At 39.9% G+C, this 24314-nt stretch overlaps 1 protein-coding gene across 2 annotated transcripts in view; it reads left to right on the forward strand.

Moving 5' to 3' along the window:
* The window catches only part of PTPRO (protein tyrosine phosphatase receptor type O), a 154929-nt gene extending 132271 nt beyond the window's left edge, over window positions 1-22658 (forward strand). Inside the window, exons 17-27 of one of the 2 annotated variants that reach the window (XM_087935141.1) lie at window positions 2327-2410; window positions 3426-3461; window positions 6097-6178; window positions 7368-7458; window positions 8319-8395; window positions 9727-9861; window positions 11832-11954; window positions 13719-13873; window positions 15864-15999; window positions 18307-18427; window positions 21271-22658. In XM_087935141.1, coding sequence (XP_087791267.1) covers window positions 2327-2410; window positions 3426-3461; window positions 6097-6178; window positions 7368-7458; window positions 8319-8395; window positions 9727-9861; window positions 11832-11954; window positions 13719-13873; window positions 15864-15999; window positions 18307-18411 — 1024 coding nt within the window. In that variant the 3' untranslated portion in view covers window positions 18412-18427; window positions 21271-22658. The remainder of the gene's footprint in view (window positions 1-2326; window positions 2411-3425; window positions 3462-6096; window positions 6179-7367; window positions 7459-8318; window positions 8396-9726; window positions 9862-11831; window positions 11955-13718; window positions 13874-15863; window positions 16000-18306; window positions 18428-21270) is intronic. The other variant, XM_087935142.1, reaches the window with a different exon arrangement.
* The last annotated feature ends 1656 nt before the right edge of the window (window positions 22659-24314 follow it).

Raw genomic sequence — 24314 nt, forward strand, 5'->3', positions numbered from 1 at the left:
CTCTGTAGAAATATGGCTTCAACAGAAAAAGTTTTCACATAACTTCTGAGGGCAAACATCTCATTTATTTTACCTGTCTCTGCATTATGTCTTATTGAATGGCCAATATTTCAAAAGAGCAGGCAGATTCATTTGACAGAGAGAAAAAGAAAAGGGAAAGTTATTCCGATTGGAGGAAAAATTCCATCAGGCATTGACTCTATACTCAAGGGTGACCATTTAATGGCTAAATTAAAGACCGGATAAATTTGGAAGCCATTCTCTGGGTTTTATGGGGTGCAATCAGCTGGCACAAATAGCTAAATTGATTTGATATGGCCATTGAAGCTGATCTGTCGGTAATGAACTTCCAAATTGAATGTCGGCTACCAGTTTTCCCTGTAAATATTGATGTAGCTAATTCACTAATCAACCTTCACTTCCTCCTTGAGCCCCCAGAAGCAGAAAACTCTTCACAGAAATCATTAACCTCCTTTGGGTTGCTTTGAAAAAGTGGGTTTTAATCTGCATCAAAGTCAGAAGTTCAAACATAATCCTAATTAAAGACTCAGAGATGAAGAACTAAAGAAGAACTAAAAACTAAACAACCCAGTGCTACAATATACAGTATACTTCATATAAACAATTCAAATGAAGAGAAATGTAATTAGGGGTGTCAGAGTGGGAGAAGAGGTGCAGCTACTCCTTGGCTTACTAATGGCCAGAGAGAGGGAGGAAGGAGAGAGAATGAGAATAAATAAATCCTTAATAAGACCAAAGAACAGCAATTAAGATAATTAAAGACCTGGAGACAAAAAAAAAAAAAACATATGAAGAACGGTTGCAGGAATTGGGTATGGCTAGTCTAAAGAAAAGAAGGACTAGGGGTGACATGATGGCAATATTCCAGTATTTGAGGGGCTGCCATAAAGAAGAGGGGGGTCAATCTATTTTCCAAAACAACAGAAGACAAGATAAGAAACAATGGATGGAAACTGATCAAGGAGTTGGAATTAAGAAGAAACTTCCTGACAGTGAGGACAATTAACCAGTGGAACAGCTTGCCTTCAGAAGTTGTGGGTGCTTCATCACTGGAGGTTTTAAAAAAAAGACTGAACAGCCACCTGTCTGAAATGGTATGGGGTCTCCAGCTTGAGCAGGGAATTGGATTAGAAGATATCCAAGGTCTTTCCAACTCTATCCTGATTGATTAGGGAAGAGAGAGAGAGACAGACAGACAGACAGACAGACAGACAGACAGAAAAGAAAGAAAGAAAGAAAGAAAGAAAGAAAGAAAGAAAGAAAGAAAGAAAGAAAGAAAGAAAGAAAGAAAGAAAGAAGGAAGGAAGGAAGGAAGGAAGGAAGACAAATGGAAGGAAGGAAGGAAGGAAGGAAGGAAGGAAGGAAGGAAGGAAGGAAGGAAGAAAGAAAGAAAGAAAGAAAGAAAGAAAGAAAGAAAGAAAGAAAGAAAGAAAGAAAGAAAGAAAGAAAGAAAGCCAGGAAACAGTTCCAAATCTCCATAAGGAATTATATGGACCTAGAAACACACTCTCTCTCTCTCTCTCTCTTTCAACACCCCCCCCTTCTCTCTCTCTCCTTCATATCCCAAAGAGTTCAAAGTTTGCTAATATTACACATGTGAGCATTAAAGTAGCTACTGGACTAATCCCATCAAATAAAGTAAAAATATTGGGGGGGGGGGAATAACTATTTATTTATATTTCATCTCCCTCAGAGTCATGATATTTGAGATTTCATACGATACCCATCTAATCTCACAACACCTTTTTCAATAACACCCCACACACACTGCTTGAAAGTCTGGGCAATCTGGTGTATGGAGCTCATGAAATGTCTTCTCCTCTCCATCCTTCCTTTCCTTCTTTTAGCGCTCATGTCATAATGCAGGAGTGTCTGGGACATTCAAGGAAGTCAGCCTTTCACTTAGTTGCTAGCTACGCTTCTCTTTGCGCAGAAAACGGCACAAATGATTGTTGTGGGTTGCCCAGAGTTGCTTTTGGTGGAACGGGCAGACATTCAAATTCGTTTAATACACAAACGAATTAAATGTAGACATTTGCTGCATCCTGAAAAAAATGGGTATATCTTTTCTTTCTCTTTTTTTTTTTCCTCACGTAGCCTTAATTCCAATTGTAAACTTCTTTGCCTGATGAAGAGTTCAGCACCAACCAAATGTAGGGGAGCTCTAAGCTCTCTGTTACTTCTGCTGACTGCCCAAGTCTAACAAATGACAAATTGCTGTATTGACTTCTGTTTGCCATATTAATAATCTCGCTTTTTTTCTGACAAAAAAAAATCTGTGTATGTTATCTATTAATACTCACAGGCGTAGGAGTGTCTTTGCTTTCCTAACTCTGTTACCCTCCTGCCTTTGGACTGATTATCTCTTGGCATTTTATATTAACCCTTGGTAAGTCACATGATCTTCTTTTGCTTAACAGTAATCAAAGCCAGTTTCCCCCAACCTGTTGTTCTCCAGATGTGCTCAATCATTATTCCCAACTTTCCCTGATAAGCACGGACAGATGTAAATCTGCAGAACACCAGGCTGGGGAAGGCTGAACAAACAAGTTTCCTTTCTTGGTAGGTTTGATTAATTAATCTGAATTTTCCAAAGTGTGAATGCATTTTATTCCTTGAAATAAAAAGGTTAAAAAGTGTTGCAAACCAGATCTAAATATCTATGGAGATTCTCAGTCATCCAGGTTTGGGTTGCCCCAAAGGGGCTTTTTCAATAGGCAAGTGGACTTTCTGTTTTTTCTTTGAAGATGTTTCACTTCTTATTCAAGAATTTTTTTTCAGTTTCTTCAGGATAAGAAGTGAAACAACCACAAAGAAAAACCAGAAAGTCCACTTGCCTCTTGAAAAAGCACCTTTGGACAAACCAAATCTAGTTTTTTTACTTTAAGAAAATCTGGATATAGTTACATGGAATCTTGTCATTGCATGTTTACGTGCTTTGATTTAGTATAAATGTGATTACAGGGCACATAATGTTCTTCACCTAAACATCCACCTTGGTTTAAGCAAATATATATTGCAATAAATAAAATAAGTAAATATATGACTGAAAAGTTGTCTCTGCTTTGGGACTGACAATCTGGAGTTTCATCCTGTGTAAACGTAGGGCTGGTTCTGAAGCAGACAATGGGAGCAAGGAGGTAGATAAGCAAGTTTTCATTGCCCAGTTAAATCCATGAACAAGTCAGATTCTTGCAGCATACGAGGCAAGACTGTTCACACATGCATCTTAAAATGTCGCCATCAATGCATTTTTGTTATTAGGAAGATTATGTGATTGTGGGCTACCAAGTCAGTGCTGACTGTTAGCAACCACATAGATAGATAGGATACGTTAGAAATGTATAGCCACAGAACTGGAAATGAGGCATAACTATGGAATGTTTTTGTCTTTTTTCTTGCAGGAGTAAAAACGGATTGAAGAAGAGAAAGCTGACCAAGTATGCTCATTTTATAAATATCAATTATTTAATTAATGTGTGTCCGTATTTTTCCCCATGCATTTGGTTATAGAAATAGTTTGGTATTAGGGTGGAAGTGTCCAAGAAAAGAGGGGGGAAAAGTTTTCCAGGGCTGAAAATCATAAGTATAAAAGCTCAAAAACTTCAAGAATAAAAAGAAAGAAGGGGGCGCTTTTTTGAAATTCCTAACAAAATCAGAAGATGAGCCACACCACAGAAGGCACCATATTATGACTTTACAATTGCCAGAATTTCTATCATCAGACTTGCAAGCATCATTTCAATTTTGAAACCCGCACTGCCTCGTCCTTGCTCAAGGACGGTCCAAAAACTGGAATGTCGCTGAAAATGACATTCCATCATGAGAAACTGTAGGTTTCCATTTACTTTTCACAGTAAATCCTTCATAATAAAAATATTCTTGACAAATGGAAAATTAAGCACTGGGGAAAAATCAATTATCCCTTGTTAACAATTCCCCAGGGGGTTTGCCTTTGGTTGACTCTCATAAAGCGTGAAAGAAATGAAATGGGGGGCGCGGGGAGATCCAGGAACATTCCTGTTATCAAACTGTTCCATCATTCAACACAGTTGCTAATTATTCACTGGATCATTAATGAGAGCAGGTAAACAGCGGTAATTAATTGTTGATAAGAGACAGGTTCTTGGGGTTTTGTTGCTTTAAGGAAGAGAAACTTAATATGTGTACTCTAATCTTCACAAATTGGAGCACCAGAAATTAGACAAGAAGAATGGTTTGCTTTTCTTCATTACAGGTGGTCTTTGACTTACAACTGTTTGTTTAATTACTGTTTAAAGTTATTATGCCTCCCCTAAGACAACCTGATTTCAAAGTTATGATGGGTGTACACAACACAGATACACATCAGAGGTGGGTATTCAGCAGGTTCTGACCAGTTCTGGAGAACCGGTAGCGGACATTTTGAGTAGTTCGGAGAACCGGCAAATGCCACCTCTGACTGGCCCCACCCCCATCTATTCTCTGCCTCCCGAGTCCCAGCTGATCGGCTGGGTCTTCTTTTGTTGCCCTGCACAGGAGAAAGGAGCTGGAAAGCAGGTTAGTGGGGTGGGAAGGGAAGGGAGATTTTGCAGTAACCTTCCCCCAGGAGTGGGGAGCAGTGGTGGGATTCAATTTTTTTTACTACCGGTTCTGTGGATGTGGCTTGGTGCGCGTGGCAGGGGAAGGATACTGTAATATCTCCAGTCAGAGGTGATATTTGCTGGTTCTCTGTACTACTCAAAATTTCCGCTACCAGTTCTCCAGAACTGGTCAGAATCTGCTGAACACCCACCTCTGGTGGGGAGGGAATGGGGATTTTGACGTATTCTTCCCCTACCATGCCCACCAAGCCATGCCACTCCTACCAAGCCATGCCCACAGAACCGGTATTAAAAAAAAATTGAATACCACCAGTGATACACACACACACACACACACACACACCCTACAGCCACATGATCACAATTTGGGAACTTGGCAACCAGCACATCTTTATGGCCATTTTGTAACTTCTGGTGGTCACATGACTGCAGTTTTCAATGTTTTTGCCTGTTTCTGGCATCTACATGCCCGTAAAATGGATTCACTTAAGGACCATAGTGTTCACCCAACAGCTATGACAGTTGCTTAAGGGCCACTACAAAATAAATAAATAAATTGATCACATGATGCCTCCATTTACAACTGCAACAATTTACAACTGTGATTCCTGCCTCCGTATGGTCATAGTTTGAGGACTAGCTGTATTCAGGAAATGTTAGATCAACAATATGGAATCCTGACCTTGTGAGAAGTTTTTGAGAGACTGAGTCCTGCTGGAAATAATCAACAAAACATTGACATTTCCTAATAGTAGATGAGGTGCCATATACCTGGTCTGGATTGCAATATTTCAGGTGTTAGGATTAACACGTGTGAATGTGCCTTTACCTCCTGCCAATTGTTGAGGGATAAAATAAAATATTGGGAAAAGGGATTCCAGACCTCCTGCTCTATGATTTCACATAAATATGAGGAACAGACCTCAGATGTCTTTACGGGAAGGCAAGACAGTGCAAAAGACAGGTGTATCATGGCATGCAAAAGACAAGATTTTCATCAGCTGCTGTGACACAAATTGCACTGTGGAGTGATGGCCCACTTTCGATATCACTGTGGCTTGTGACACATGCCTGAGGAGGGGTGCAGGTTTCAGTCAGGTGAGGGGCCTTTCCCTTCTTGTGGTATGGCATGAGGTAATTCAAATACTATCAGCTCACCTATTTGTGGGAAGGAGGGCTGGCTTTTATTTATTTTATTCTATCTTATTCTAGATAAGACATGAACTAAGAAGAGATACATGTGAATGAGGATGCTGAACTTGTCTAGTTATCTCTGCAATATTTTTTTTTAAAAAAGCAAACCATTCTGGCATCACTTCTGTAATATCTATCTGATGTATCGTATTTTATTGATGTTTCTCTCATCCAGTTCCAAGTTAGTTGGATACGGACATAAATTACTTGTTCAGCTTCCTGGTTTCAGTTACCAGATGGTGACTTTTGTGAATGACATCATTTTCTTTATTTCTTTCTGTATGCATTTTTTAAAAAGCCCTGTCCAGCTGGATGATTTTGACAGCTACGTCAAGGATATGGCCAAAGATTCTGATTACAAATTCTCTCTGCAATTTGAGGTAATCCCAGTTCAGATATTGGCTATTTAAATTCTATGGAAGTAAATGAGTAAAAGGCTAGATAGTATATTTAGATTTTTCCATTTCAAACCGGGCCAGGAGCGGAGGGATTATTACTTCTTAAATATCATTTTCCTTCCATTTCTTTTAAAAACTTTCCTTGCATGAAAGAGAGAGCTCATACTTTCCTTTAAGCAGGGAGATAAATGAATAGCCATCTCTTCTTTATTATGGGAGAAAAGACCCAATACAGTAGTATTAGTACTCATTGTTAATTGCTTCCAGTTAGCACAATGAGTACCAAAAATAATGAGTACCAAACAGATTTTTTCCTTAAGGAATAATTTAGCGAGTCACAAGGTAGCCGAAACCAACAATTTCTAGCTTGTGCATCAGGTACCAAACAAACAATGAGAACCCAGGTGAAATTTTTGTGTCAAAATGCATTGAGTACCAAATTCAATGAGTTTCAAAGCAGTTCAACACCAAGGTACTACCATAATAAATTATCTTAGCCAGCCCGATAAGCACACACTCAAATGTATGTGATACACACATGCATTTCTGTGGTATTTGTATGTGTGTGTTTATTCCTGATGAGAGATGGTTCGGTATATGACTCAAGCACCCAGCTAGAAACTGGGAAGTTGTGAGTTCTAGTCCCCCTTAGGTACTCAGCCAGCTGAGTGACTTTAGGCAAATCCCTCTCTTTCAGCCTTTGGAAGAAGACAGCAATGGTCAACCACTTCCAAAGATATTGTAGTGTACACTTTGCAAATGTAGGTTGGATGAATGAAGAAATTTCTTTTCCACATAATCTCACTAATGCTTGATGCAGATAAAAAATGTTACTTTATTTTTTTTCCGGATAAGTGAGTATTCATTCGCAAAGTTGATTTCTCCTACTCTGAATTCCTCTTTTACTTAATTGTATTATTCCTTTTTTGTTTGTTTGCCCTCATGTTGTCCATTTTGTCCCATGAAGGAAAGAAAAGCAAACAAATATTAAATCAACGTAAAATAATGGTTGACTCTCGCAGTTGCCACCCTTGTTAGAGTTTAGCCCAGCTATTCTTTGAAAACAAATGGTTCGCCTTGACTATAATATTGTTATGATCTTGCCTAATGATAAATATGCTGATACAAAAGACGTCTAAGCATAATGTGTGTGTTTGTGTGTCACACTCAGGAACTGAAACTGATTGGTCTGGAAACCCCACATTTTGCAGCGGATCTTCCCATGAATCGTAGTAAAAACCGATACACAAATATCCTGCCTTGTAAGTTGTTATTTTAGGAGGGAATTGCTGTATTTAATACCAGACATTGTATTGGCATCCAGGTAACGTGGAATGCCAGCACCAAAGGGTAGCATTGTTGGGAAACTATCAGCTATATTTTTTTCATCATGTACTCTGAGCAGTTTGCTTTTTCTATTATCTTCCTTGCCTGCTTAACTTATTCTTTCCTTCTGAACTACAGAAAGAAGTAAATTTACCGCATGGTATTATGTTATTAATTCAACTGAAACAACTACCTTTTGTTGAGCATGAAAACATAGAACTCCTGTAACTTATGTTCTTACATTCCTGCCAGCTTTTTCTATATTTAAATCTAACTCATAGAAAATTTTCTTTCTTTCTTTCTTTCTTTCTTTCTTTCTTTCTTTCTTTCTTTCTTTCTTTCTTTCTTTCTTTCTTTCTTTCTTTCTTTCTTTCTTTCCTTCCTTCCTTCCTTCCTTCCTTCCTTCCTTCCTTCCTTCCTTCCTTCCTTCCTCCCTCCCCCCTCCCTCCTCCCTTCCTGGAGTAAGGTTAGCTTTTTCCTTTTTAAGCAATGTTCACCAATGCATAGACCGAGATACACCATACAGAGACCATATTCCAAAATGGTCCTTGATATGTAGTATGTTACTGGTACTCCAGAAGAGAAGGGTTTTTCTGGGTAGTAGTCATGAAGTACTTTCCCTCCCCTGTATACAAAACTGTGAATGTATTGAAATATCAGCTACTGAAAGTTGATTGGCTCTTGATTTTTTCCCAAATGCGTGCAAATGCATGCATAAATTTTCAGAGACTCAGTTCCAAAATTTGTGATATGTATTTATGTTGAATTTGTCATTGGATATGTTGTCTTTTTGCAGATGACTTCAGCCGTGTTCAGTTGGTTTCAATGAATGAAGAAGAAGGCTCCGATTACATTAATGCCAACTACATCCCTGTAAGTAACCTGGACTCAGATAAGTGAAAATACAGTTGTATTGTCATAGCTTGGAAAGTACTATCTAGAATGTAATCGCAATAGCACCTAGACTTATATACCACTTCATGGGGCTTTACAGCCCTCTCTAAGTGGTTTACAAAGTTAGCATATTGCCCCCAACAACCTGGGTCCTCATTTTACTGACCTCGGAAGAATGGAAGGCTGAGTCAACCATGAGCCAGTCAGGATTGAACTCCTGGCAGTGGGCAGAATCAGCCTGCAATGCTGCATTCCAACCACTGCACCATACCGCTCTTATAATGTATGCAAACAGTTAAAATTGTTCCTTGTGATAGCAATTTTAGTTTATGGCATGCCAATTAGCTCTAAAGTTAACAGGGTCATATAAACATAAGCATGTTGATTCTGCTTAGGTCAGGGTTCCAAGTAATAGATCCAATGCAAGCAAAAATTCCGAGGCAGGTAGGTTCCTCAAAGAATAGCTTTAATTGGAAATATCATATTGGCACAGATCTGGTGAAAACCGACTCTGAAGGGTCCCTTGATTTTTGCCTAATTAAAAGTGAAAGTCTCCCCCGCAATCCCTAACAATCAGTCATATGGCCCAATCAAGGCAGCATCCGCTGCTCTGGTGACATCACTCCTCCTTCCTCCAGCCAGGTATGAGAACATCCTTGGTTCCCAAGAGAAAGAATTTTATTATTTATTTGCACAACCCCAGCAATCTCTAATCCCTTCTCCCAGTGGTGTGTTTTAAAATTGTCTACCACCGTTTCAGTGGGCATGGCTTGGGTGGGCATGCTTTGCACACGTGCACACACTTTGCATGCACGCACGTGCCAAATGTGCACTTTGCACAGGTGCAGAGACGTTCCAACTCATGTCCTGCAAGCCTGCACTCTCCAGGTCACTTTGCCGCGCAAAGCAACTGCACTTCAAAAGCAGGGAATAAAGGTGGGTATGGGAGCCCAGGCAGGTGAGCCCAACAGCAGAATGGCTGGTCTCTGCTGCTCATTGGTGCTACCGGCTCGGCAGAACCGGGGTGAACCAGTAGAATACTACCACTGAGGGATAGGGAAGGGCCCTATCCCTCAGATCAAGTGTGGCAGCGCTGAAGCTCCAAGATGGCTTCGGCCAGACCAGCTTCGGGGTTGACAGACTGCTTAAGCAACGCACACAAAATATAAGGGTAGCAGTTACATAAGAAGTAATCATCATTGCAGGTATCCTTGGGAAGAAACTATAGTCTGATGTGGTTTAAAAGGCAACCTTTATTTAAAGAGGATGTATCGATAAAATAATACTGTAGTAAGCTTTTTCTTTTGTAGGGTTATAACTGCCCACAAGAATATATTGCGACACAAGGACCACTCCCTGAGACAAGGAATGACTTTTGGAAGATGGTTCTCCAGCAGAAGTCACAAATCATTGTTATGCTTACTCAATGCAATGAGAAGAGAAGGGTATGTAGACTGAGCAGGGCATTAGATTAAAGTAATATCTGAGGTTACTTCCTGTTCTATGATTCTAGATTCTTTCATGCCTCTTGGAACATGGAGTCTTACTAGAATTCTGCATCTAGCATTATCCGTGTGTGTCCCTTTAAGTCATTTTTGGCTACTGGAAACTGCCTACACAGTCTTCTCAACAAGATTTTGGAAGTGGTTTTAGTTCTGAGAGAGAGGGACTGGCCAGAGGTGGGCTTCAAAAATTTTAGCAAAGCGTTAGAGACTTCTGGTGACGAGATATGGGCGAACGGAGGTGCTGAAGCTCGCTCTGGGTTTCATGCTATCTCCTCTTGCTGTTGGAGTGACCCTTAGGGGTGCACACATCTTGTAGAGAAGTGTGCCAGTGTGGGGACACTCAAGTCATGGTGTGGAAAAGGCGATTCTCATCGCGACGTAGAGAAACCCCGTGGAGACCGGCAACAAGAGACTGTCAGCAATGGCGGTCCCTAAAGCCTTGATTGTTGCATACAAGAGGAAGCGAGTGAGTGACAGACTGTGGTGAATGAAGAGTGTGAGTGAAAGAATTTGTGATCCTGATTGAGTGTTGAATATTGGAGTATCTTAGTCAGAGCGAAGCCCGAAAACAGCAGCCAAAGCAGATACGAGTGGCGGCAAAAGTGAAAGGGCTCATGAGACGGAAGAGGGTAAGGACGCGAGCGATCGGACAGAGAAGATAAGAGAATCGGAGGGATCTGAGAGACTGATAATTGGGGGAGAAAGAAAAAAAGAAGAAAGAAAGACCAATAATTTAATTTAAGGGAACTTTGAAGGATTTGAATTGTGGACTTTGGGAAAAATTGGAAGGATGAACTTGAAATTGGGGGAGACTTGAAGTAAGGAATTAAATTACAACTTTAAATATTCCATGAACGAAACTGAATAATTTACTAGTCTCCTTTTGGATTATTGGACTGGAGCTGTAGTAAGTGGAGAAGATTTATTAAAGAAAGAGACTATTTGAATCTAAAAATTGACTCGTTAAACTTTCAAACGAAAGGAGAAATGACTACAGTGGAAAGTGTGGTGAGATAGTGAAATCAGAGACATTACTCAGCAACTCCGTACTTCCGGTGCACTCGGTGAAGGAATCTTGAAGAACTGAACAATTATATTAAGACACTTTAAGCTTTTAAATTTGCAGATTGCAACAATTATTTCTTGACACCAACTTAACTGATTTTTGAATGTGGTAAATGTAATTTATATATATTTAATTGATACATTAGTAATATTGTATTTTGTATATTGTATATCTATTGTATAGATAAGGACGATATTCTGAAAGAGTTAGACGAAGTATACGGAGTGAGCACAAATTATGCAAGACGACATAAACATCCAAAAGAGGTCCATGTGAGATTTGCCAGAAGGAAAGTTTGAGATATTATATATAAAATTTCTAGAGAAGAAACAATTACATACAAAGGGAAAAAAATCTTGGTGCTTAAACAAATCCCAAGAAGAGTGAGAGAGCAGAGGCGAGATTATAAATTCTTGGTGAACCAATTAAACCAAAAAGGTATCATATTTAGATGGTTAATCCCAGAGGGAATGCTAATCACTTGGAAAGAAAGAAAAATTAAAGTAGACTCCGTGGAAAAAGCCCAAGAATTCTACGAACGATTGATAGGCCGTGAAGAATCGAGTAGTAGAGACGAGTTAGAAATGAATACTAATGCTCTGATGGTCATTTTGAAAAATCCTTTCTTAGTGAGCTCCAAGAGAAACATATGTGCCAAATTTCACGTTTGTAGGCTTTACGGTTCTGGAGATTTTGTGATGATGCATGAGTGGTGTTTTTATATAGAGAGATTTGCAGTCCCGTCCTTGGATTCCTGCATCAACTTTGACGGTTGCCAAAGGAAAACCCTCTTAAGAGATTTGTTTCTCGGTTGTAACTTGGCTTTGTTTTCCCTCCTTTCCAGGTGAAGTGTGACCATTACTGGCCTTTTGCAGAAGAGCCAGTTCTTTATGGAGACATCACGGTGGAGATGCTGTCAGAAGAAGAGCAAGCCGATTGGGTGTTCAGGAACTTCAGAATCAGCTATGTAGGTCAATGTAAATGGCATCATGAAGCTTTTAATTTTTAGGAATTCTGCTCCATTAATACCTTTCAGAACTTAATTTTAAATCCCCTATACGGGTAGTCCCCGACTTACAACCATTCGTTTAGTGATTGCTCAAAGTTAGCATGGCACTGGAAAAAAGTGACTTATGATGGGTCCTCCACTTATGACAATTGCAGCATCCCCATAGTCACGTGATTAGAATTTGGGCGCTTGGCAACCAGCGTCTACTTGCAATGTAGGTTGTAGTGCCCGGGGTGTGTGTGTGTGTCTCACATGATCACCATTTGCTACCTTCCCAGAATGCTTCTGACAAGCAAAATCAAGAGAGAAAGCCAGATTTGATTAATGGTCACAGGATTCACTTAGCAACCATGGCAAAAAGGCCGTAAAATGGAGTACAACTCACTTAACAACTGAAATTCTGGTCCCAATTGTGGTCGTACATCAAGGACTACCTGTACATTCTATGACGTGTGTGTGTATGTAGGTTTCTATTCAACTTCCTGCTCATCTAAGTTTTCATTTACTTCAGACGGTCTTTTTTCAAATCAGCGGATACCGCTGAATATGCAAAAAAGTAATTATACGGCCCTCATAGCCCTTTGTGTTCCTTCAATTTCCCAGTGTGAAGTCTATTATTCTGGGATTCCATAATCATCTCATGCTGGTAGGTCTGACCTTAGTTTGCTTTTCCAAGATCAGCCAAGGTTGCCTGGGTGTTACCATCTCTATTTCCCTCTGGATTGAAATTACACTGCAGAAATAAAGAAAATTTGGATGAGCTGCGGTTAGAGTGCAGTAACTGCAGGCTACTTCTGCTGACTGCCGACTGCCTGAAATTTGGCAGTTCAAATCCCACCAGGCTCAAGGTTGACTCAGCCTTCCATCCTTCTAAGGTGGGTAAAATGAGGAGCCAGATTGTTGGGGGCAAAATGCTGACCCTGTAAACCACTTAGAGAGGGCTGTAAAGGGCTGTGAAGCGGTATATAAGACTAAGTGCTGTTGCTATAGGGAGAGATGAGTGCGCCATTCAGTTCTTAGATTAGACTCCTGGATTCCCAACAGTCTTATATGGACTCAGTTGTAGTTGTAAGTTGAGACTACCTAGAATCAGAATAGAGTTGGAAGGGACTTTGGAGGTCTTCTAGCCCAACCTCCTGCTCAGGCAGGAGACTATATACCATTCCAGACAAGTGGTTGTCCAGTCTCTTCTTAAAAACCTCCAGTGATGAAGCACCCACAACTTCTGAAGGCAAGCTGTTCCACTGGTTAATTGTCCTCACTGTTAGGAAGTTTCTCCTTAATTCCAGTTTGTTACCTATCCTTGATTAGTTTCCACCCATTGTTTCTTGTGCTTTGGAAAATAAATTGACCCCCCTCCTCTTTGTGGCAGCCCCTCAAATACTGCTATCATGTCCCTCCTAGTCCTTTTCTCTGGACCAGCAAACCCAAATCCTGCGACCATTTTTCATATGTTTTAGTCTCCAGGCTAAAAACGAAACAAAACATCCCCATTTATTAATTAGCCAGCAACTTTATCTAGGTGAGATGGGAGGCCAACAAGTCTAATATGTAAATAAAATAAATTAATGATCCCCTGCAAAGTAGAAAGTTGGACTGGATCCTCTCCACTCTTACCCAGCTCTATGCATTGATGATTTTCACCTGTGTAAGTGAGCACCTGCTAGAGATAGGCTGATGTTATTCTGGTACCTTTGTTTTTTTTTTTTTCCTTCCACTCAGGCAGATGAAGTGCAGGACGTGATGCATTTTAATTACACCTCTTGGCCTGACCATGGTGTTCCTCCCACCAACGCAGCAGAAAGCATTTTGCACTTTGTACAGATGGTCAGGCAGCAGGCCATGAAAAGCAAGGGGCCCATGGTTGTACACTGCAGGTAGGTTGTTGCCCCCTGGATGTGGAAGATGTGGACATAACATAACCAGAAGAACAATTGTGTGTTGCTTCTTGCCTAGTACCAAATATGTGTTGTTGTTGTTTTGCAGTGAAGGGGAATCAGACGGCTATATGTTTTCTTGGCCAGCTTTCCTTCTTAGAACTTGCATTCTGTTTGGTAGAGAACTCATTGATGTCTCCAACTTGTTGGTCAAACGGCTCTTCCACTGACAGGCTGTTTCTGTCCCTTTTAAGATCCTTCAATGGGAGTTTCACTGCATGTTATCACTTGCCACCTCAGTTCTTCCTACATTACCAGTGCTTCATTTTAAGGGTGCCATTATGTATAGCTCCTAATTTGGGGAGAAATTGTGGACATGGCAATCCTTTCACTCTGCTGAAAATCCCAGAATTTTATTTCTATATGTCTTTATCCGCTTCTGTGGTTTCAGGTTAAACTTAAGTCTGTAAGCTCTGTTACATTTGAATAGAAAAAAAATAGATTTCTGCTTCCTCCTCTTCTTCCTCCTCCTTCTGAAAATACTGTAATCCAGCAGAGTCTGTTTTAATTATTATTATCCTATACAATCATAATCCATCAGTGTCTGAATATAGTTTTCTCCAATTTCATTCATTTATATAAAATCATTGTCATCGTGAGACTCTAAAGGTCAGGTTAACTTACAAAATTCAGAAACAAAATGTCCCTGCCCATAGATCTGTAGATGAAAATATATGATCCAGTCAGGAAAGAGATTGGGTGAGTGTCAGGGCTCCAACAAATCCACCCCCATTCAAATCATAAGTCTCTAGCCGCATTTCTCAGAGTAAAAAAAAATAAATGATTTATTAGGAGTGGCCATGTTGGAGTTACCTGGGTGCAGCCGACACTAAGATACATCATTCATTTCCCCCTTGACCCTAGTCTTCCCCCCATCCCCTGGATGTATATTCCCCAATGGGACACTTCCATAGCCAAGAGTCACCAATCATGCTCTCCAGTAATAATCTTGTGCGCCAACAGCTCTGACTACCTAGCAATTATCTGAAGCATTTGAGGAATGCACTACTTTCCCCCACTCCCTTTCTGCTGGCAACTAAAAAGACCAAAGAAGTATTTTTTAGTTGACAGTGAGAGGAGAAAATCCATTAATTCAGATTCACAATTTTCTATGGAAGTCTAGTAGCTCATGGATGTAACTCTAAGGAATGACTTAAATGCTACCAAAGCCCTCCTTCAGATGGCGTTGAATTGCAGTAGAAGGATGGATGAGCAATATAAAATAAAACTTACCATGGATTTGGGAACTGGTTATCAGAATGTGCTGAACAGCATGGGCTAGAGTTTATCTTTTTCTGCTCCAAAACATGTTGAAAAACATGAGGGAATTGCACATGGAACCTGCAAATTTGAAAGTCAAACCAACTAGATCTATTCTTTTCCTCAGATATGATGTGCTGGAAGATGGAAGATCATCACTTTCTTATAGGCATGGCCAGTCTCCATCTTTAATCATGACACTATCGAATGCTTAAGAGTTTTCTCTGTCTGTTGTATATTATTAGGAGAAATGCTTTAAAAATAATTAGCGCTTACCAAAGAATATGTTGTAATAGTAACGAACATTAGATGGCAGGATATATGGTATGCTGTGATGATGGATATTTATGTGTTGTTTCTCCATGCCATATAATATATGTGGATACATGCATAATTCTGTATCTATCTATCTATCTATCTATCTATCTATCTATCTATCTATCTATCTACTATCTATCTTGTTATGTTTATGTTTATATTATAGGTAGAGACCCTTTGAGAGTTGTATGCAACATAATTTTATTTTAATGTATGCCAATTAGTGTACATTCAAAGTAACAATAAAGTATTCTATTCTTATGCAGTTTATAAGATTTCCCAGAACAAAATAGGAATAACCATATTTCTCACCTTAGAAGCAATGGTGTATAATGTTATGTTTGTTTTGCAGTGCTGGTGTGGGACGAACTGGGACCTTCATAGCATTAGACCGGCTTTTACAACACATTCACGATCATGAATTTGTAGATATATTGGGAATGGTGTCCGATATGAGGTCTTATCGGATGTCCATGGTTCAGACAGAGGTATGACTTTTACTTACGCATGTTTTAAACAGCTAATTTAAATCATTTATTTGCTCGAGGCTTCCTTTCATTCCTGAGACACATATAGGCCTTCATCCTGCAGTGGATAGACAATGGCTAGAATGATGACTAGAAAATGTAGAATATTGAACATCACACTATAAAAGAAATAACTGGCATAAATGGGAAGAATTGAAACTGGGGGAGAAGATAAAACAGCTGTACCTGCAAAGGGTGAACATCTGTGAGAGTGCAAACATAGCATCATCACTATCCTTTCTGCCTATTTATTTATTAGATTTATCCCAATTCTCATTCAGGAATTCAAGGCAATGTACAGTGCTCCTTCTACCTCAACAGTCTTGAGTGGTGGGTCAGGCTGAGAGAAAACGGCCTCAATCATGCAGTGGGAAGGGATGTAGACCTAGTCTTGGGAATGCAGACGGAAGGAGTGAACTGTTAAGGGAGACAACTTTTAGGAAAGATCTTTCAGTCCTAAGAAAGAGGAAAACATGAGACAGAAGTTCAAGAATCCCACTTTGATTTGGTATAAAAAGAAGTATAAGATGGAGCAGAAAAAAACTCTGGCAGGCTTTCAAGGTTCTGTTATTCTACCCTGAAACTATAAAAACCCTGGTAGGAACCATGCCTATTTCTTGGGCTGTTTCAAAGGGTTAATATGCAAAGACCATTCATTACTGAGGTGGATTTGGGTCATGTATATCTGTGTGGGCAGACATACAGTTCAGACACACAGAATCTAGAACCAACTCCTTGACATGCTATTTTTTTTATGAGCAGTTGTTAATTTCTGAGGGAGAATTCAAACATGAGCCTACCCCCCCCCAAAAAAAAACCCCACTGCAATCTGAGAGGGTACAGTCCAGCCGCAAATTTACACTGTTATTTGCATCGTAATCCAAGTGTTTTTTTTTAAATAATTCTATTACAATTTTTAAAAAATTACAGACAACAATGTATAGAATGATGAGTTCACAAACCCAACAACTCAATTATTTGTTTAGTTACAAAACCATCCAGCATAAAAAAAAACCTACGCAAACAAATAAGAGGAAAAAAAAGTAAACAGGGACATATTACATTGATATACATCCGTAAAATATATTCATAAGACTGTATCAAGTTAGGCATAAAATTGTTCATTCTTGTAAAATACTACAAAATCTGGGCCAGAGGGAAATATATTGTGTTGGTTTTAAATTACTATAAAAAAATAGCCTTTTCAAAAAAAAAAAAGATAAAAATTCCTTGAATCCAGTATTTCATGTGGGATAATAGTACTTTTCCACTTTTCCAAAACAATTCTCTTGGCTAGTCCTTATGCATCCAAGTCATTGTTGCAACCTTGAAGGTCAGGTCTGACGCTGGTCCTTTTAGATACCTTCATTTCCCATTTGCTTGTTGAGTTGCTCTCAATTAACTTTTCTTCCGAAATATCCACGGATGAGATATTGCCAACTTTTGTAGGGATGCTGAAACCCTGCTGTTTGCCAGCTGGTCAAACCTCCTGCTCTTCTGGCAAAACAATGTTATGTCTTGCCTCCTTCTCTCCTTACACACAACCACAGTAGGGTGCTGTCACGCTTCAGCAAATCAGGTATGGAATGCTCCAAATGCCTGGCTGCACGAAACCCTCTGTTATACGATGCGTTGGACTGGCCAGATCGTAGTAGTAGAAGAATAATTGTGGAGTTGGAAAGGAATTTAAAAGCATGCTTTATCACAGCTTACAATCTGGGAAGCTGTATCCCCCAACACTAAGATGTACAGGTTTACTGTTCCTGAGTTTTGTTTTTGGGATAAGACTTCTGTTTAATGCCCTATTGAATCCGTCGCACATTCCAGCAGGAATTCCAAATCAGCTGTTTCCCAGTATGACCGTTCAATTGCAGTGGTGGGATTCAAAATGTTTTACTACTGGTTCTGTGGGCGTGGCTTGGTGGGCATGGCAGGGAAAGACTACTGTAAAATCTCCATTCCCTCCCCACTCCTGGGAGAAGGATACTGCAAAATCCCATTCCCACGAACCTGCTTTCCAGCTCTGTTCTCCTGTGCAGGGAATATTAATATTCAGATATTAATTAATTAACATTCCAATCTGAATTCTGGAGGAAATAAAGCCAAGATTTTTTTGTTTTGTTTTTGATTCTGACAATTCTAGGAAAGTTAATGAAAAATCCTGTAATAAAGTTGACTAAAGGACAGCAGCCCAAATGTATTGGAAAGCAGGGGACCTACCATAAATATATATGGGTGACTGGAGGTGTTTTGGGTCTCTTTCTACAGGAACAATACATTTTTATTCACCAGTGTGTGCAACTGATGTGGCTAAAGAAGAAACAGCAGTTTTGCATTAGCGATGTCATATATGAGAATGTCAGCAAGTCATAATTCCAGGTCACAGGTGGTAAGTTGAGAACCTTTACTTTTCTGGTTGTGTTCCCATGGGCTCATGCGTGTTGCTTAGGCAAAGGCCACTGCAGCCATGCATATCACTGTGAGGCCTTTACATACTGTTCTGGGCTTTGCAGAGAAGCTCCATAAACTAGCCTTAGCTACAGGCTGCCCTTTACAGAATAACAGAGTTGGAAGGGACCTTGAAGGTCATCTAATCCAACCCCCCCTTCATGAGCAGGAGCCCCTATACTTGTGATGGCAAACCTATGGCATGCCTGCAAGATGTCGCTCCAGCTCAGCTGTGCATGCGCACGGACCACCCACAGCCAGCTGGTCTTCGGGTCTCTGCCGTGCATGCGCAGGGGGTGGGACACATGCGCAGGGATGTGTGCACGCATGTGGGGGAGGGGGACATGCGAGGGGCATGCACATGGGCAGGGCGCATTGCATTTTGGGGATGCGTGTGCGCTTTGGGCACTTGATACCCAAAAGGTTAGCCATCATTGCCCTCTACCATTCCAGACAAGTGGATGTCCAGTCTCTTCTTAAAAGCCTCCAGTGATGGAGCCCTTACAACTTCTGATGACAAGCTCTTCCACTGGTTAATGGTTCTCACTGTCAGGAAGTTTTGGTTGCTTCTCTCCTTGATTAGTTTCCATCTGTTGCTTCTTGTCCTGTCCTCAGAAGCTTTGGAAAAGTGAGCCCCTTTTCTTTGTGGCAGCCCCTCAAATATTGAAGCGCTCCTATCATGTCACCCCCCGCCAGCCTTCTTTTTCACTTGACTAGGCAAACCCAATTCCTGCATCTGTTCTTCATATGTTTTAGCCTCCAGCCCGCTAATCACTTTTGTTGCTTTTTTCTCTGCACTCCTTTCAGAGTGTCTACATTTTGTTAATAATATGGTGAGCAAAATTGGATGCAATATTCCAAGTGTGGTCTTACTAAAGTTTTATAAAGCAGTACTAGTACTTCACGTGATTTTGATTCTATCCCTCTGTTAATGCCGCCTACGATTGCATTGCCTTTTTTGGGGGCGGCTGCTGCCACACTCTGCTATGATCTGGCAGAGACCAGAAACCTGCATCGAGGCAGCCTGTTTGGATCCTTTTTTTTTTTACTTCAAAAAGCAATATATAATGATATATTTATATTATTACTACATTTCTTAAGGGGACAACAGCTAATCTATTAAAAAATCTTCCAGTAGGCGACATAAAACATTAGCACAGCAACAGCAGTGATCAGTGCTAAAAAAAGAAAGTGTTAATGCAGTACATTGTCGATTTGCATTTGTTAATGAGCAGCCAAATTAACCACAAAGCAATTTCCTGAAATGTTTAAGGACCATTAAAAGGTCTGGCTGCTGAAACACCCTAGCAAAGATGGCTCCTTTCCATAATGGTCACCATCAGAGGGAGCCATGTCCACCCAAATGGACTTTGATTCAGTTCTGAGTTAAAGAGCTTAAGCTTCTCTTGTGTTATTTGTTTAGATCCTGCTTTCTATCCAGTGGGAGGATTCAAATTTTTTTACTACCGGTTCTGTGGGTGTGGCTTGGCTTGGTGGGCGTGGCAGAGGAAGGATACTGCAAAATCCCTATTCCCTCCCCACCCCACTAACCTGCTTTCCAGCTCTGTTCTCCTGTGCAGGGCAACCAAAGAAGACCCAGCCAATCATCTGGGACTTGGGAGGCAGAGAATAGATAGGGGCGGAGCCAGTCAGAGGTGATATTTGCTGGTTCTCTGAACTACTCAAAATTTCCGCTACTGGTTCTCCAGAACCAGTCAGAACTTGCTGAATACCACCTCTGTTTCTATCCAAGACAGGTAATCAAACTAGTTTGAAAGTCAATTCAAAAGCAACAGGATTATAACCTAATTAGAATACCTACATAAGAAATAAATAAATACCTCCCAAAGGCCATGTTGGAAAGTTACAAGTTAGTCCTGTTTTCTTTAAAATGGTGGAAAATGGATCCCATTAAACTCTCTTCCCTATTCATCTTTTACTGAACGGATTGATTAATTGGATGGGTATCCTTCCTTTCATTGAAGAACTCAAAGTGACATACATGTACTATATACGTTGTAGAGAGCCAGTTAGAATTCTTCGAGCTTAAGCTCAAGTTTTATTTGATGTTTTTTTCCCAACAGAAGGATTTAAGTAGCTGAAAATAATTAACAGGTGTATCAATACAAAAGGTAAAATAAATATGAAACCAATACAGTGCTCTGAGTTCCTTTCTGAAAGGGGAAAACTGAGTGAATAAAACTACATCCGGTCATGCAAAGGTGGGAATAAGTAGCTTGAGAGCATGTGATATGCAAATAGGTTTGTGTGTTCAAAAGATTAAAATCTGACTGTTGGAGCTTCTATATTTGTAAAACTCTAGCAGCAACAGGCTTGCTGAGGGAAAATTTACTGTCAGGAAAGAAGAATATATGTCAAGGTGTCTATGTGCAGCATTCATACATTCATACAGTATCAAAGGCTATTTTACCTTCAAGACTCTTTTACAAAAATGTTAGTTTATTTAAGGCAGTGTTTCGCAAACTTGGCAACTTAAAGATATGTGGACTTCAATTCCTAGTATTGCCAGTACGGCTGTCTGGGGAATTCTGGAAATTCAAACCCACACATTCTTTAAGTTGTCGAGGTTGAGAAATCCTGATTTAAGGAATGAATCTGCAAAATTTAACTAATCATCCGAGAATGATTTCACTGAATTGTATAACTGTTTAATAACAGGTGGATGATCTATCAACATCAGAGTTATTAAAGTATTGTTGTTCTTCCAAAGGGGACCAAATTATTACTATTATTTCCTTTTTTCTTTCTTTCTCTTTCTTACAGATGAAGCTGTGAAATGCATCCATCTTCCTCGGCTTCAGATTTTAATTCTCTCCCCCTTCTCTTTGGTTTTTGTTAAATGCTTTCTGATTTGCCATGGACAAGAGCTGCTTTGCAGTACGTGGACAAATGAAAAAAAAAAGTATATTTTACATCCAGAAGTTCTGGGGAAACATAGCCTTAAGGGACCTGCAGTGTCTTGTCTGGACTCTTGATCAATTTTTTTAAAGTTAATAACAGGACCAAACAACTTGGGGTAGCACCTCAAAGGGACAATCTAATAATGTGCATAAATGTAACATGCTCTGGATCATTTTCTGTTGTTTCTGAAACAAATTTGTTTAATATGTTTTAATTTAATGCGCAGGTTAAACTTAAAGGTTACCGAATGTGCAATATTCCAGATTCAGTCCAAACTGCTGCGGGCTTTCTCCATGTACATGGATGGAGCAACATGGACTCTATCAAACACAGGAACAGACAGGGTTAGCATTGAGATAATAACTCATTAGCAAGCAAGGAAGATTGTAGAAACTGGAAGAAAAGCTGAAACGTTGCTACTGACACAACATCCTCGGCAGAATGCCCCATCAAGGAGACTCAAGAAAGAGTACACCCTTAAAACTCACCTAGTCCAAAGCTAGAAGTTGAAGGAGCAGATTTCAGCATTAACTGCAACTTCTTAAAGGGTCAAAGGTCACTGTTATCCTTTCACGGCGATTTGGGAAGCCCTGAATCAAAGTGTTCTTTTACCTATACTGCCAAGTGGGGAGAGAAATTCCTGTGCCCTTAGATTCAGAGTGGAACTATGGATAGCCACAAGGTGCTATACTAGGTAGGATTCACTTGAAGGATGAGCACCATGGGTGTACTGAATTTTAGTTGTCTTTGCTGCATAGACTTTCGCCATTTGTTTGGTTCTGTTCGCTTCCGTGTAAAGAAAAAGGAAAATAAGATGCTTGTCATTTGGGGCAGAGAGAAAAGGTGCCATGCAGGATGCAACTTAATGGTGCCAACATGCTGAAAAAAAATGTCAAAGGATACTAACAAGGGTTTCTTTTGGCGTGCTTGGTGCATGCAAATGATTGCTTCGTTCAACTGTTACTATCAAGTGCCAGGCTTCAGTTTATTGCAGGGCATAAATTTTCTCCTGGAAAAGTTAATGTGACGAGCTCTGGGGTTTGCTCTCCCCTTTTCTTTGGTTTTTGTATCAATTCCATGTGTCGTTTTGTTGTGATATGAATGCTCTCAGCGAAGGCATTGGTGGTGTTTTTGATGTGACCTGCTTTCCGCTCTTTGGTTTAACTTCCATTTCATTGAAAACTTCTGAAATGAGTCCTGAGTCTACAGGAAAGAACATTAAATATGCCAAGAAGGGATGTGCTGGATTTATACGATAGAAGCAAATGTATACTTGTGTTGTATTAGGGCGCCATGTTAAAGCATCGGACTAGGATGGAAACGACTTGATCTACAATCTCTGTTTACTCATGAAACCTTCTGAATTTATTTGCATAAGATGGGCCCCTGGGTTTCTATAGAAGCTCTGAAAATGGGCACAAACTTTCATATACTCTTCCAAATGGTCACAAATTATCATATACTTCTTGATATAAGAGAATATTTGTAGTTCAGGGTTGAACTGTGCGGTCCTTGATGCTCTTTGAAGCGTTGTGGTTTTCTTGCAGGTGTTTCATTACTAAACTAGGTAACATCATCAGTGCTAAAAGGGAGTAGGGTTTGTTCCTATTTTATATACTAGTGGCTTGCCTTGTCAGTGTTGGAGGGAGTGGTTTTGGTGAATTCTTAATGAGGCTCATTGTTTCTTGTTAGCTTATTTGTCTACATTGGTAGTTCCTTGATTAGTTTTGTCTATCTATCTTAGCCCCAGAAGAAAAAAAAGCATACAACATAGAGTGTAAGGACTGTAACAGCTACTATGTAGGACAAACAAGCAGAGTGCCTCCATGAACACCAACTAGCATTTAGAAGACATGATGAAAAGTCCCTAATTTCACAGCATGTGCAGTATCAGTCATGGTTTCAATTGGGAAACTGTGAACATCCTAGATCAAGCTAAGTCCAAAAATGGTAGAGTATTCCAGGAAGCCTGGCACTGAGATAAATCAGCCATCAACAGGCACATAGAGATAAAGAACATCTACATACCGCTTAAAAGAGACAATCAAAAAGCCAAAAGAGAAACAAAAAGACCAAAACAGCTCCCTACTATCAACACCCATAAGAGCAGAAGTTAACATCAATACTGGACTAATAATCAATAAACAAACCCCAATCAAGGAATCACCAATGCAGACAAACAAGCTAACAGTAAACAACCCAATCAAGGAACCAACAAGACTACTCCCATTAAAGTTGACAAGGCAAGTCACTAGCATTGATGATGTTACCTAGTTTGGGTAATGAAATGTCTGCAAGAAAACGAGCAAACTCAAAGAGCACCAAGGACCTCTCATTTCAACCCTGGGCTACAAATATTCTCCTTTATATGCAAGTCATTAGTATATAAAAATAAGAGCAAATCCTGTTCCTTTCTAGCACTGATGTCAATACCTAGTTTGGTATAATATATCTCCACCACTACTGTTTTCTTCACCAAGTATTTGACAGGAGACTGTTCCCAACCTGGACGTTAGCAAGGCGTCTTCAATAGCTCTGATGCATTTATCTTCCATGAATTCATCAATCCTTTTTTTTTTTTACAGCAACCCAAGTTAGTAGCTACCTCCATTATAAAAACCTCGTGCACCCTCTTAAGGCCACCTTGGGCAGCTTATTCAGTAATGTCACACAAGTTTAGCCTAGATACAATCTCTATTCCTCAGGTTGGAGATTTCTTGTAAATGATCCTTCTCTTTGTCAATACTATATACATCATCGAGATTCTTGCTATTCAGCCCAAGGGTAGCGTTCTTTAGTCTATCAAGTTTTGCTAAGAGAATAACACCCCTTTGATAGTCACCTTGGTTTAGTGATTAAGGCATTAGCAGTAGCAGTAACACTTAGACTTATATACTGCTTTACGG

The sequence above is a fragment of the Pseudonaja textilis genome, chromosome 5, assembly GCF_049901715.1.
Source record: "Pseudonaja textilis isolate UNSWEBS1 chromosome 5, rPseTex1.2, whole genome shotgun sequence".
In the NCBI taxonomy this organism is placed as follows: domain Eukaryota; kingdom Metazoa; phylum Chordata; class Lepidosauria; order Squamata; family Elapidae; genus Pseudonaja; species Pseudonaja textilis.